The sequence below is a fragment of the Rhamphochromis sp. 'chilingali' genome (genome assembly GCF_963969265.1).
Source record: "Rhamphochromis sp. 'chilingali' genome assembly, chromosome: 9".
Lineage (NCBI taxonomy): Eukaryota > Metazoa > Chordata > Actinopteri > Cichliformes > Cichlidae > Rhamphochromis > Rhamphochromis sp. 'chilingali'.
Genome location: NC_137936.1, coordinates 31699663 through 31715043, shown reverse-complemented (window position 1 = coordinate 31715043; position 15381 = coordinate 31699663). Strand labels below are relative to the sequence as shown.

The window sequence follows — 15381 nt, the reverse complement described above, 5'->3', positions numbered from 1 at the left end:
AACTTTAATTTATATATTTTATCTTATTCTTTCCCAGTTAAATGTACCCTTCATTCTAATTTGTGTTGTACAGTTATTTCATTTTTAACCTTAATTTATATTTTATTCCTTCCTAGTTAAATTTACCCTTTTTAATTTTCATATTTATTTCCTATCTTATTCATAGCCTTTTCCTTTTTTGTTCTCTTTAGGTCACGAGCAGTTGTCCAAGCATTTCACTACATATCGTACTGTGTATGACTGTGTACGTGACAAATAAAATTTGAATTTGAATTTGAGGTAGTGATTTAAAACACTTGCCTGCAGCAAGAACAGCATTGCTAACTGCAATGTAAACTGCAAAGCTACTAAGTTCCTGCACCTTGTGGATAACGAGCGTCTTTAGTGTTCTTACTCTGTCTCCTGCTCTCAAGGTGATTTATATTTTTCTACTGCTGGATGGGGTGGATTGAACCTCATCTCACAGAGGGCACCTTCTCATTACTCTGGACCTCCTTCCATTGCCAGTCAAGTCCTCAAAGTCAAGGCAGGCTCGTTGTTTAGCCAGCCTGCCATGTCTCCTGAATGAAGCGACAGACATGGACTAATTACACCTGGCTGCCCTTTCCCTTTCACCTGTCTCACACAAATCAGTCTGAGTGAATAGTTTTCTTTTTTCCCTTTTTTTTGGTAATACATCATCACGAAGGGCATCTTTTGAGAGACACGAAGGAAAAGCAACAGCAAAAGGAGCTTTTGAAACTACATTTCTGGACACCAGTAATAAGTTTGTTAGCGCAAGTCTGACTCCGGAGAATTGTTCTGTGAGAGATGTGTCATGTCATTATCAGCAGAGGAAGTAGGGCGAGCTGACTGTAATAGAGGAGCAGCCTCTATAAAACATTTTTCTCTAGAAGCTAATTTTTGATTATAGATTATTTAATAAAAATGTATAATAGTCAGAGTCAGTGTGAAGTCTGATAAACAGGCTATATGACAAGATGTAAGAGGAATCAAGACCAGACATGAGGAAGGAAAGAGAGTCAAGAGGAAAGAAAATGAGAGGGGACAAGGAGGAAGAGATATCAGAGAACATCCTTTTTTTTTTTTTAAGTCATTATAAGCAGACTTGTTCCAGCAGATTGGCAGAGATATAATTTTCCACATATCCTAATGTGTGTATCACTTTGACACCTATCTCTTTTTGAAATATTCAGCAGGATCAAGTAGAATTATATTGGTTTTAGTGACGATATCTGACTTTTTTTGTCTTTTGGGAGATGTGTGATCACAGAAAAACACGTGAATGTCTTTTTCGAGCTTGAATTGCCAGGCCAAAAATAGTTCAAGTAAGATGAGAGACTTGCATCTATCAGATCTCATCCTCTTTTGAAGTCTAACTCGGGAGGGAGTAAGCTCAGATGTGGACCTGGAAATTTGATAACTAAGATATTCTTGAGCAAAATTAGTTTTTTATTTACACAGCTTTTACTTTGATTTTTGGGATTTTTTTTCAGTTGCAAGAACTCAAACAGTTTATTTGCTTTCAAGTAATCATTTTCATGGTGGCAAAGGATAATTTTGTCAGACCTCAGTCAAATTAGTATGAGTCATGACAAATGAGTGATTGATGTAAGCTGGAATAGCACCTTATTAAAACATATATAATTCATGCCACTTCACATTTTTCACTTCAAAGTATTAGAAAAGATGTTAAATTCTGTAAATATATAATCAAGGTGCTACTATTAATGCATCATCTGTGACTACCCCCGCTGTGGCATAGTTTTACATAGTAAATCTCAGAATTCGCAGATTCAGGTGTGTCATACACACTGAGGCAGTCAGCTGAACACACCAGATGAGCAGCAGGGAAAAGGCAAATTCCAGAGAACTTTCCAAAGGGTGATACATAATTATGACTGGGCTATAAACAAAGAATAAGTAGCACAGGGAGTCTAAAAAAGGAAAAAAAACACAAGATCTACCAAGTGGCAAAATAATGATGAATGCACTGGGAACAGGTGTAGCAGAAAATTGGAGGGAAGCCTGAAAAACACTAAAAGTAAACCTAACAAGAGTTGGCATAACGAAAGAATAGAAAATAAGAGAGAAAGTGACAAAACTAAACTCCAGAACCATGACACTGTTTAATATTTTCTGCCATTAAATAGCGAATCAAAAAATTTGCTTGGAACAGTTTATTGGGGTTTAGTATCTTGGTTCAAAATGGAGGAGTACAAATTACACCAGCGACTGTCTAACTTGGGGGGTGAACATAATAGCTATAAAAAAAAAAAAAAAAAAAAAAAAAAAAAAAAAAATTATTTATATATATATATATATATATATATATATATATATATATATATAAAAATAATTAAAGCGCTTTAGAGTTAAAAATAAAATGCACTAAGAATGGAGGAAACATGTGTCCATAGCTGTTTCCTCCATTCTTAGTTTAACACCTTGAGGAAGATGCCTTTTGTGGGACACTGGCTAATGTAGGGATTTTTTTGCCCTCTTGCTGTCAGAAGTGGGAATGAAAACGGTGTGTTTGAATTCAAGAAATCATTGTGGTTGTTTCCAGGACAACAGAACAAGACAGCTGGACGCACCTTTCTCTTAATCTGGCAGAGATAGGAGCTACTTAGTCAGAGAGCACAGAGGAGACAGAAAGAGGGAGGGCTGGGTTGTGTACACACACACATAAAATACCAAAAACACACACACTCAGTGAGGGCTGAGTCAAGGAGGGAGGAGAGAAGAGAAAGAGTTAGAGGTGTAGAAAGGAAGGAGAGGCGCACAGAGAAGCTAAGAGAAAAAGAAAAAGGAAGAGGTATGACAGTCCTTGTGTTGTAGTCTGCTCTGATCCTGCACACCACAGGGAAGCCTCATCAGCCATTCAGCAGGATGTCTCAGAGGAAAAGGAGTTTCACATTTGGAGCTTATGGAGGGTAAGATAATAGAGGACTAATCTGTCGGAACATCAATTGATTTTGCAGTTTGCCAGTTGACAGTTGACACTGCTGTCACAGCAGTGTACATGTACCTGTTGCATTGTATTGCCAGCCCTGGAGTAGTGAGAGGAAGGTGTGACTGCTCTGGGACTAGTACTGCATCTGCTCAGCAGCTGCTGAATAAGCTAACAAGGTCATTGACTGGCAGAACTGTGCACTCTTAATTTACACGTGAACCATTAGTAGGGGAAGCTACAAAAGTGCTACAAGGGGAGGTTTGCATATGGTTGTCTCAGTCATGGTGATCTGTTCATCTGTCTTTTTAAAGACCTCACTACTTGTAAGGTATTTAAAAGTGACTGTAGTCAACACAACAGTCTAAATGTATATAACTGGTAGCTTTAAACAGCTTCTAAATCCATACAGATATGTGATCGATAAGGTTATTCAAAGTGCAAACCGTTTTTATTCCAGCAAATAAAGCACTGATTGCCTGTCATCAACCAAAGTGGTGCATAATTAAATATGTGTGATGCTTACTTGATACTGAATAAGGAAGTCAGTGATTGGTGGCAGGGAATAACTAAATACTTCATTAGTATGGGTAAAACAGTGAGAAGAGGTAATTATCTCGACTTTGTATAGTTCCACACTTTTATTAATGTGACAGATGATTTTGAAGCAGTCAGAGTATGGATATTTGAGATGTGCTTTGGTTTATGAACAATGAATAGTGCATTACAATTCATGAGGCAGTGAAATTATTTTAATGTTGTGTCTTGCAGCCTGTGAGTTCTGCCAAGTCAGCCTAGAAAACACTCACGAGACACAAATTTGACATTTTTGTTGTAGAAGTCAGTTTGAAAGGTAGTCTGAGTGCACAAGCAGACACGGGCAACCAATAGCAGGCAAGGAAACATTTGTGGGGCACAGAAACAGCATTTCTGAAACAGCAACAGGCTTCTTGTAATAAAATGAGCAGTGAGATTCAAGGAATGGTCCAAAATAGATATGGAGTGGTGTGATGAAAGTGCACTCACTGTCACCTGAACTGCACTCATCAGATTCTTTTTTTATTTTATTTTTTTTATTTTATTAAGCCTACCACAGATTTGTGTTTTATTTAACTTGATGGGTTTCATATTATCAAATAAGTTAAACATACAGCAATGTTTACATTAAGTTTCTTTTCTGTCAGACATAAAGGGCAGGAGTCAGATTACAATAGATGAATAGTGAGAAAATGATCACAGACCTTAGATGTTAGTTCATCCAGCTGAATGCGCTCATTCCTTGACGAGGCGCCTGTCATCCATCCACAATTCTCAAGAAGCGCCACTCGTCCTACAGTATTGTTCAGGCCTACACACGATGATTGCCTTATGATTCACCCAAGCTGTGCTCAAGGTTAAGGCCAAAGTCATATTTGCTGGCACTTTTCCATTTTCACAGCACAACCTTTATGCATGCTATTTGAAATGTCACCAAATTCTTACTCCTAAAGTACTGAACAATATTCAGTTGAAACCATTTTGTAAAATTGTTAACATAAGACCAGAGTTACAGATACATTTATAATGAACAAAATGATAAAGAAAAATAAACTTGCAACTGGTTGGCAGGTGGCATGAGGTTTCTTGTTGTTGATGGGGAAAGTGGTCACAAAATGTGCATGGTGTTACTCTGGAAAAACTTCTGGCAATTGCTTTGATTGCTAGCAGACTTGTGTGTTTGCATGACAGATAACATCTTGTCTTGAAACCACTGCAAGCTCACTGAGTGATACTGTAACTGTGAAGAGTGTGACACAAACCAGAAATGGAGAGCATCTCCTTAGGGGGAAAATGTGCATTTGCTATCAGAAGGAGGGTGCCATAGATACTGATATGTCATATTAGATAGGAAGGAAAGAAAGACAGAAAGTAAAGTTAGATACTGTTATTATTTTGGAGGGAGTGGTCCTGTTGGTTGACACTATCACTGTCATGCTACAATCAGTAATGTGATTTTAAGACATGCTGATGCATTTGTCATATTATTGTATTACTGTCATAATACTTCTCAACTCAAACACTTTTATTTGCAGGACGAATTAATCTCATTTGATGATGAATGGGATTAATTTGTTCGGCATATGACTCTTTGACTTCGAAGTGGATTTTTAATCCTCAGTAGTGTGTGCAAGCCAATAAACGACAAGAAAAGCTTATCTCTTCCTTTCTGTACTTGACACATTAGAGTACTTTGTTGAATTATAAGCTGGCTAAACTACTAACTCATTGACATTTTGGTTTTTGTAAGCTGGTATTGTAACAAGTGCAAATGAAATTGTTACTATCACCTGAAAACTAAATGCTGTATTCAGCTGTTTTAAATCTCATTTATATAAACATTACATTTGCATTTGTTTCAGTCTGTTACAATCATTTGGTTAGAGCAAGCGAGTGCCTGCAGTTATTTGTCCCACTATAATGTTTTCTCACATTAGGTTGTAGACATTTGATTTTAAATTCAGGAGATTTGTAGCACTGTGCTCACAAGTCTTCTTCTTTTTCACACAAACCAAACCTGAATCTGTTGGAAAGCTCTGTTTGGCTGGGTGTCACAAGAATGAACTGAATCAATTATTTATTATATGAATTGTGGAATAAAAGCAGCAAAATCAGTGGTTGACTCCTAAAGTGCATTGTAACACTCAGCTTGGCTGAGTTGTTAGATAAAGGTGGCCCACTCCAGTTTTGTCCTCGCAGTGCACTGCTGGAACAGTCAAGTTTAGTTTTGATCTGGTATTTGATTTTGTTTCTTACACATTTACTTTGCCCTAACTCTTCCCAGCTATCTGTGATCCAGTCTAGTCTTATGTATGCTTCTGTACAATCGAAAGTAGCCTGGGGATCCTTTAAAAGCATGCATCTGTGTTAGATGAATTAGTGTGTGTTTGTTTCAAGAAAAGAAACGAGCTTTTTCATTTTAATTTGGTTTGTTTTGCAATTGCTTGGGAAATCTGTCTCTGTTTTTAAAAGCCTTGTTGTTGAAAAGCGTATCTCTGGGGAAATAATTTCCTAATGAATAACATTGAAAGGATTCTTAAACAGAAATGGATGGAGCCCAGACCTAGACCATAACATTACCATTCTGCATTTGTTATTTTGTAGTTATTTTGTAGCAGATTAATTTCCGCATACAATTTAAGGGTAATTGCTGTTAGCGGATAGCAACATGGCTATTTCTTTAAAGTGCTTGTAAACAGCTGCAAGGAAAAATGGATGAGGTGGAAAACAACTGGAAATTGCCTCCTATTTGAGCAATTTTACTATCTCCTGTGCCAGCTTCCTTGCTGATATTTTTTTTTTTCTGAACTATGTAAATTTAAAGCAAGCGATTACGTGAAGTAGGACAGATGATTTAAAAAAATAGAGACTTGGTTACGGTTGAGCTATTTTTAACTTTACTATAGGGAACTTTGAACAATATAATACCAAGCTGATGAGTGAATTTCCTAAATTTGAGCTTGTGATTGTAATTATAGAAGCCAGAAAGAATAAGCCAATGATGCTGGTATGTTTACAGGTTTTAGGTTACAGATGGTTGGTTTCCTGCTGGTGAGTAAAGTCTGCTTTAAGCCTAGAGAGAAATGGCAATGGTTCAGCCATGTGAAAGATGATTGGATTGTGCACATATCTGACTGCTCTGTTACAATTTCCCTTGCAGGTATTATACAGTAGCTACCTGAAAATGGTGTTGAGGAGGCTAGTGTGACTGTACAAACAGCCCACCTTTTGTTCTTTGCTATTTTCATCCCTCCAACATTATGTAATGTCGTTTTTTTTGTGTGGCTGTGCTTAATCTGATGGGGAGGTTACTGCTTTGTTTTTTAAGGACCCTAAAAAGTGATCACATACAGCAACCCACAATCTGTTTGTGGATTCTGGTGGAAATATTGCTAAATCAGCTTTTCTTAAATCAATACTACACATTTTAAACCTCAGAGAAAATCACAGAAAATATGAATATAAAATTAAAAACTTGAGAATACTATGATTGTGTGTGTGCTTTGTGTGAGATTGGTAATCACTGTAGAGCCAAATGATAGAGCCTGGACAGTCAAACTCCTACTCTCTTTTGAAGGTTATGTGGTCAGAGAGATCAGAGAGATGGACCTGGAGAGGTCACTGGGTTTAAAGTGAACAGCCTCACAAAAATAATTTGGATTAGGGTGGTTTTTCTGAGTAAGATTCAAAAGCAAATGCCATCGCATCATTTAAATAAAAAATCAATATAACTGTCATAATAACTGTCAAAAATGCTAATCATCATGCAAATTAGAGCTTTATTTGTTTATACTTTTTGTATAGTTGTTGTTTGTTTTTAAACTTTTAACATAATGAAAACCCATGAGCAAACTATGATCATTATACTCCTCTAGCCTTGCAGGATTGTTGGCTTAGGAGTCTCTTTAGTCATTACATTGAGGTGACAGACTTCACTAAAGAAAACAGTTAAAGTGGATGACCTGTTCAGAGGGGCGAGTGAATAGTGGGTGAACACGAGGGTTATCAGCGTTTCTTAATGTGCCATTTTTAAAATCTTTGCATGTGGAGCCTATATCCCGTTTAAAAATGTCCACCTATTTACTGAAGTCATGTTTTGAACTAGTAATGTGTGTTTATACTGCCTACATGAAAAAACAAAGTGAAAACACAAAGGCTGCGGGTGGAAGCTCTAAAAGATGCTTCAGTAGTCATTTTATAACCCCAGCAACACATCTCTGAAAAGTTCAGACAGGGACATATTTGCCACTCTTTTAACAACAATCTGTAAGACCGGGAGTTGAGAGGGATCTGCTAGTCTTTTGGGATAGGAACGCTTAGGATAGGTTATAGGTAAAGATAGGATGCCTGGAAATGTTTTGACCTTTTAAAATAAAATTTCCTTGATATTAAAACATTCAACATGTGCTTCTAGCTTTATTTCAGGCAGCCTACATTTTTCTTCCAGTATTCCTGCAACCTCCAGAAAGCTATTGACTGCTCACAGCTCAACCAGCAGCACGTGCATTGGCACACTCAATTTCTTTTGACATTCTCTTGTTCCCATTTATTATTCACATGATTCATTGTTTATATTAGTAACATGTTTACCATTTGCATTATCACTGTATTACTTTGTGTGTCTTTCAGTATGCGTGTGTGTGTGGCAGTATGACTACTATACTACTATTTAATAACTGGTTTGAAGAAACTTTTTTAGCATGTTTGAGACATTTCATTTCATTTTCATTTTCACTTTATTTGTCAGGGACCATGTACAAACAGAAATAAACATTAATCTTCTTCGAGAAAAACTGCGGAAAGCGCCCAACTAAAATTATAAAAGCCACATGGACTATTCCCCCCAAAAACTGCAACCAATATATTTCTATACCCAGTCAATGGGCAGATAAAGCAAAAACCAGTAACAGACCAAAAACAAAAAAATCATCAGTTAACAACTTTAACACAAATTCAGTTAACTGTTCAATATAATCCCAAAAGGTTGATTCTGTTCATCTGGACGTAGCATTTTGGGAGAAACGTTCAAATATAATAAGACAAATACCTTGTATTAATTATGTATCAGAACATATAGACAGTATCAAATGTATCCAGTTCCTACGCACATAAGTATCAAGTATGATTATGTAACGTCTCAAAGACATATATACTAAAAGAGACCAGAAAACAAAATGTTAAAATTGTGTTCACGTGTGTTTGGACAAATTTTGGCTCTAGGTCACAGTCACAACCATCACAAAGCTGAAAGTTTGCAGATGGTTATTGATATTGTGTTGTAAAGTTATGTGGTTCTGACTAGTAAAGAGTGATTAATAACTTTCATTCTATTTACTTTAGATTATTTCACTTATAGGAAATAACCCACAGAGCTTTCTGTCTGAACAGGCTAATGTATTATTAGATGTTCGCTCTGGACAGAAGTGTTAATATGCCATGATTTAAGCATCATTTTCAATCTCTCAGCTTTGAGGAATTTGTGTAACACTATATGAAAATGTTTGTGAGAATAAAATTAAAATAACCAACTGCAGTGTTTAATGTTTAAGATCAAAAATTATATGAAATGGGAGATTATAAAGCTATTTCTTGGAACGTGTTTCTACTTAAAAGCCTCCAAAATGAAACTCTCAGTCTGTTTCATAGCTTTGAGTTGTTATACTAACCTGTATAGCAGGATGTTTTCTTATGTTTCTCCTATCAGTCAGCCCTTGAGAAAGTTTTGTGTTTCTACAAAAGATGGAGGCGTAATTGTTTATGTTATGGCTAGTTTCTCACCCCTTCTGTTACTACCAAAACAGCATGTTGCTGAGTCAGTAGGAAAACATCATTGATATCGATCAAGCATATTGCTGATGGAAATATTTCCATTCCCCTTTACAACAAACAAAGAAAAAGAACAAAGTCCTGCGTACGTAAAGTTTACAGTCATGAACAAAAGTGACATGTATCCAATGTCAAAACCACAGGCTAGCAGTCTGTGCCATGCAAATGTTAAATGCAATAACGTATTTGATATATCAAACACTGCAGTGATGGTGTTTCACTTTCTTACATCATACCCCTCGTCTCACACACAAGTTTATCCAATATTCTGACAACATACATGCTTATTGAAGGAGGAGAGAAGCAGAGGTTAAGCTAGTATCAGGCTGGTGAACTACACAGGTAGAGGAATCACAGAGACACCAGTGTGGAGACAAGGGCTGTATCCCAATTCAGGGTCTGCAGCCTTAACGGTCCACAAGGGCCGCGTACTCAAACACCGCTAAGTGCGAGGCCTGTAAAATGGGACGGTCTAGCTTCCGTCGCGCTGCCCAGGTTGCCTAGCAACCATGATACTAACAGCTGGAAACTTTTTTGTTTGTTTGTTTCTACATGAGCTTTGATCATTCTCTGTAAGATTAAGGTCAGCTATTGAACGGCGTATATTTTAAAGTAAAGGCTTTAAAACCAAGTTAGTACAAATGTCACATAACTTTGCCGACATGTGGCCAACAGTAATGTTTTAATGTTCTTCGTTATTAAACATTTGCATATAAATAAGTGACATAATATTCAGTACTTGCTTAAAGTTTACTCTTCGGCTGCCCCTCATCCGCCGTTTTTTTTCGGCAAAATTATCCACACCCACCACCGTGCTATGCATTCTGGGATATGTTGGGCCACAAAGTCTACACCGCTACATCCTTAAAATTTAGGGAAATGAAGGACTCATTTGAGGGCTGCTTTTCGAGCAGCCTTCGAATTGGGACAGCCTTCGTCGCGTCGCTGTGACGTAATCGGCCTTAAAATGCAGCCTTTAAGGCTGCAGACCCTGAATTGGGATATAGCCAGAGGCATGCACAAATACCCAGATAAGACATCTACCTCCATTTTTACCACTTAGTTCTGTCCTGCCACCCAGTGGTATGGGCATGCCAAATATCAACCTATTGCATTTTTAAAAAAAGGTAATGATAGTATTAAAGGCATCTGCAGGGCTGAATATAAAAGATATGAATAATATTCTATTCTATTCTGTTGAACTACCAAATATATAGAAGGCTTTCACTTTAACAAAACAGAGAGGATACTTGCACATCCTTGCAAACCACTCTAAACTTCATATCACACATAAGTGCTCTTTCATGTATAGATACAAGCGTTAATATGCTAATATTTATTACATGCTTTGCTTGAAATAGAGTATTTTAAAATTGCAGTATTTCTGCTTTTACTGGAGACAAGGATCAACATGTTTTCTTTACCATTGGCAGGAAGTGCACTACCTCTGTGAGTCTGACATTTAACCAGTTTTTGGAATACGTTGCAGTAGAAAAAATGGGTTAGACTTTGCATTTAATACCTGCACATCCTAAACCCAGAAATCTCATTTATCATTTTTATCATCTTTTTATATACTTGAACCTAACTTGAGTTGGCTTTTTTCTTTGTAAATTTAAAGGAGAGAAAAAGCAGAACGGCTTCTATTATCCTGATGATATTTTCCATTTTCATTCCTTCACCAATAAGTGGAATGAATGCCTGTGATTGTGTTGGCATAAAGTAATTGTTTGACTGGCTTAGCCATGGGGAGAAAGGGATAAGCAGTGGTTATTAGTAGGCTGATTGTCCACCTCTAGCATCTGGTTCTGGAATTTGTCCTTGATCATATGTAGTGTTTCCAAACTGTTAAAATGTGTATTGTTTGCTGATGATACCACTCTGTACTGCTCAGGTAAAAACTTAGAACAGCTTCTGACTACAGCGGAAAAGGAGTTAAATATATTAAAAAACTGGTTTGATGTAAATAAGTTATCATTAAATATAAAGAAAACAAAATTGATTATTTTTGGCACTAGACAAATGAAAAATGTATCTAAAATAAGGGTTAATGGAATTGAAATTGAAAGAGTGTACGAAAATAAATTTCTTGGAGTGATAATTGATGATAAGCTGAGTTGGAAGTCTCATATAAACCACGTGAAAACAAAAATGTCAAAAACCATTGCTATTCCCTATAAAACAAAGCATGTCCTGAACAAAAAATCATTATACACACTTTATTGTACTCTGTTGCTTCCATATATGACTTACTGTCTGGAGATATGGGGTAATGCATATAAAACAAACACTCTTCCTATTTTCAAGTTACAAAAAAGAGCTATAAGAATTATAAACCAATCAAACTATATAGAACCAACTAACATTTTGTTTATTAATCTGAATACCCTGAAATTTTATGATTTAGTTGAATATAAAATGGCACAGATAATGTATAAAGCACAAAATAACTTGCTTTGCCCCAGTACTCAGAAGCTGTTCAAAGTCAGAGAGAGTCAATATGACTTAAGGGGAACATTTCTTTAAAAAAAACAAGATAAGGACAAATATAAAGCAGAGATGTGTTTCTGTTAGAGGAGTTAACCTGTGGAATAGTTATGACAGTGATTTAAAAAGGTGTAGTTCATTTTCCTTGTTTAAAAACATGTTTAAAAATAGAGTATTAGAAACATATATAAATCAAGAATGAAAAGAGCAAAAAGGAGAAAAAAAAACCCTCTTGATTCTTTTGCCTTGATGTAGTTACTTATCTAAGGTGGAAAGTTTTTTTTCTTTGTTTTTTTTTTTTTCTTTTTTTTTGGTTTGTTTGTTTGGTTGGTTGGTTTTTGCTTTGTTTTATTATTTTCTTCAAGCCCTGTGTACAGGAGCTGCATACAAAAAGATATTTTGTGAAAAGGGTTGGCATAATAAGCAAATGCTTCAGCCAATACCTTTTGATTAGCCTTGTCTCATGCTTTCTTTCTTTATGGTAGATTTTTGTTCTGTTTTCACTGTTTGTTTGTTTTTCACTGTTTTCACAGAGATTTGAATTTGAATGCTAATCAATAAAATCAAAATCAAATGAAATCATTTGATTTCAGGATAATGAATGAAAAAAAAAAAACACCAACCACACAGAAAACCTGACTTGTTGACTAACTATAATGTACCAGCAGAAGAAAACCAGCAGAAGAAAAGCACCACTTTGTTCTCTTATCTCATATTTCCTCTTTTCTGTCCCTGGCAACTAATTTGACCAAAAACCACATTTCCTCCATCTTTCTCTCTGCCATTCCTCATATCAACACATAACAGCAACAGTCCACAATTAATGCAGTTAAGCTTTACATGAGTTATGTTTGACATGATTGATATTTCTGGGTTGTGAGGATGCCTGCACAGCCACACAGCCCTCCCTTTCAAGTGAAAATGATATGTCAGGAAAACCTTGAGGGAATTTCTTCAGACTGGGCACAAATGTCCACTTGAATTTGACTGTGAAGTGATTTGATTTTGATTCTTACTGTGAACTCGTAATGAAAAAGAGTTCTTGTAAAGAAAACCAACATGAAATCTTTTAAGTTCATGTGTTATTATGAAAATATTCATCCACGTCATGCAAAATTCTTTGATTTTTCTGTATGTGTGTATAAATATTGTTGTTGTTGAATGTATTAGACCAGCGGTCCCCAACCTTTTTTGCACCACAGACCGGTTTATGCCCGACAATATTTTCACGGACCGGCCTTTAAGGTGTCGCGAATAAATACAACAAAATAAAACTAGTACCGGTACTGAAAAAAAGAAGATTTATTCATAACACACGTGAAAAGACCCAGGAAAACTGAGTTAATGATAAAAACGATAACAAAATAACACTGAAAACTGATAAAAACCCTGAAAACCATACATTTCACACCTGAGCCTCAACTCTCGCGGCCCGGTACCAAACGACTCACGGACCGGTACCGGTCCAAGGCCCGGGGGTTGGGGACTGCTGTATTAGACCACCTGTCCTTAAAACAAGGAAACAGAGTTATCTTAGAAACCTGTGAAAAACTTTTACAATGAAAAAAAATGTTTTAATTGCTAAATTTGCTGAAGTGAAATGAATTAAAAGTAAGATTCACCTATTACACAATGACTGTAATTTGACATCTTTATGTGTTTTACTACTGTACTTTTTCTGCTTTTCGTAAACCAGTACATTGGAAAATTACAACAATAATTATATGTTAGCATTAAAAACTTAATTTCTAAGACCTTCAAAGTATTATTTAATTTAACTTTAGTGTTTTGGAGCAACTGTGACCACATAATTTCTATATATTCTGATTGATTTTGATTCTGATTAACCATTACAGAAACATAAAAAATTATTTTGGAAACACAGGAAATGTATCATCACGGCTATGATCCTACCTGTCTGGGAGATCTCAGACTGTTAGTTGTAATGTTAGCTGTAATGTCGGCTTTCAGCACCGACTTGCCATCGGGTGAGAAAGCCGACATCTCACAGATTCTGATGGGTCGGGTCGGCGCTTTGTGTTTACGTCTTTATGCAGGATCCGTTTACCTGCTCTCATTTCCTGTTTTTGCTGTTTGGTGGTTGTTGGAATAGTTTTGTGAGCTTTAACCATCTTCTGCTTTGCATTTGCGTGGGAGCCCTGTCAAGAAAACCTGTCCATTATGCTAGCAAGGTCCAAGCATTCTTTTTTTTTATTCATACCCCTACTTTGGGAGCCACTGCTTTAACCATTGGATACTGTGCTGACTTGCCTAAACTACAAGCTTGTTTATCTGAAATTAGGGGCTGCTTATCTGATAATTTCCTGCTTCTTAATGCTGATTAGACAGATTTGATGGTCACAATTCAGTAGTTGTCCCAAAACATCACAATCAAAATTTATGACTATGTCATAAATTGCAGCGACAAGGTAATGAACTTGAGCATGTGGTTTGACCCGATGCACTCTTCGAGTCTCACGTAAAAGAGACAATAAGGACTGCCTTTTATCACCTAAAGAACATAGCTAAAATCAGACAAGTTTTATCACTTGACACTGCAGAGGTTCTTGTGCATGCTGTTACGATCCAGCTCAAAAGCCGCAACATAAATAAGGAGACGAACACCAGAATTTAGGTGAGAAGAGGTTTTATCTTAAAATGCATAGCAAGTTTGCTAAAATAGCTGGTACTACCAAGGCAAGGGCTAGTGAGCCTCCCTGAAAGCCTGCTTCAGGTATGCTTTTATAGACACCTGACTAGGTGTGGTCAATTGGCACCAGCTGAACACACTGAGGAGATTAGGGGCTGCAGAGGGGCATAACAATGCATTTGTGTCTTCACGCATTGATTATTGTAGTGCTCTGCTTTCTGGGTAACCGAAGAAAAGTTTTAGAGGTTTACAGATTGTACAAAATGCAGCTGCTTGCATTTTAACCAAAACTGGGAAATTTGAGCACATTACCTCAGTACTGAAATCTCTTCATTGCTTGGCTTGCAGTATTTAAGGTCCTGTTGCTCACCTATAAGGCTTCAAATGGTTTGGCACGTTCATATCTCTCTGACCTTTTGCACCTCTATGTTCCACCCCCTGCTCTCCAATCTCAGGATACTGGCCTTCTAAAAGTTCCTAAAACCAGAAAAAAGGCTACTGGGGAGCGTGATTTTTCTTTCTGTGCCCCATCTTTGTGGAACAACCTCGATGAAGATATTAGGCCGGTTCTTATTGCTATTCCCTTTTGTTTTATCAGTTTTTAAACTGTATTGTTTTTTCTGTATTCTTTATCTTCAAATAGCTGTTCAGCACTTTGTTTGAAAGCGCTTTATAAATGAAGTTATTGTTATTGTTATTAATGTGGGCCCACTGTGTTGTACTTAAAATAGTAAAGCTGCGCTAATTACATTACAATACAGTTAGGGACAGCGAATTATCACCCAAGAGTGTTTTAGGATAAGAATGTGTGTTTGAGTGGGGTTTTTAGAATCAGAATCAGAATATCTTCATTGTCATTGTAACGAGTACAATGAGTACAATGAAGTGTTATCTGTGCAATAAGTTTTTATTTATTTCTGAGTGACTG

General features: G+C 36.6%; 1 protein-coding gene across 3 annotated transcripts in view; it reads left to right on the top strand.

Annotated features, from left to right (window-relative positions):
- The first annotated feature begins 2746 nt into the window (after positions 1 to 2746).
- The window catches only part of rap1gapb (RAP1 GTPase activating protein b), a 67443-nt gene continuing 54808 nt past the window's right edge, over positions 2747 to 15381 (top strand). For 2 of the 3 annotated variants that reach the window (XM_080891307.1, XM_080891304.1), the window contains exon 1: positions 2749 to 2936. In XM_080891307.1, the coding sequence (XP_080747433.1) occupies positions 2893 to 2936 (44 nt within the window). In that variant the 5' untranslated portion in view covers positions 2749 to 2892. Of the gene's footprint in view, positions 2937 to 15381 lie in introns of all 3 variants that reach the window. The other variant, XM_080891303.1, reaches the window with a different exon arrangement.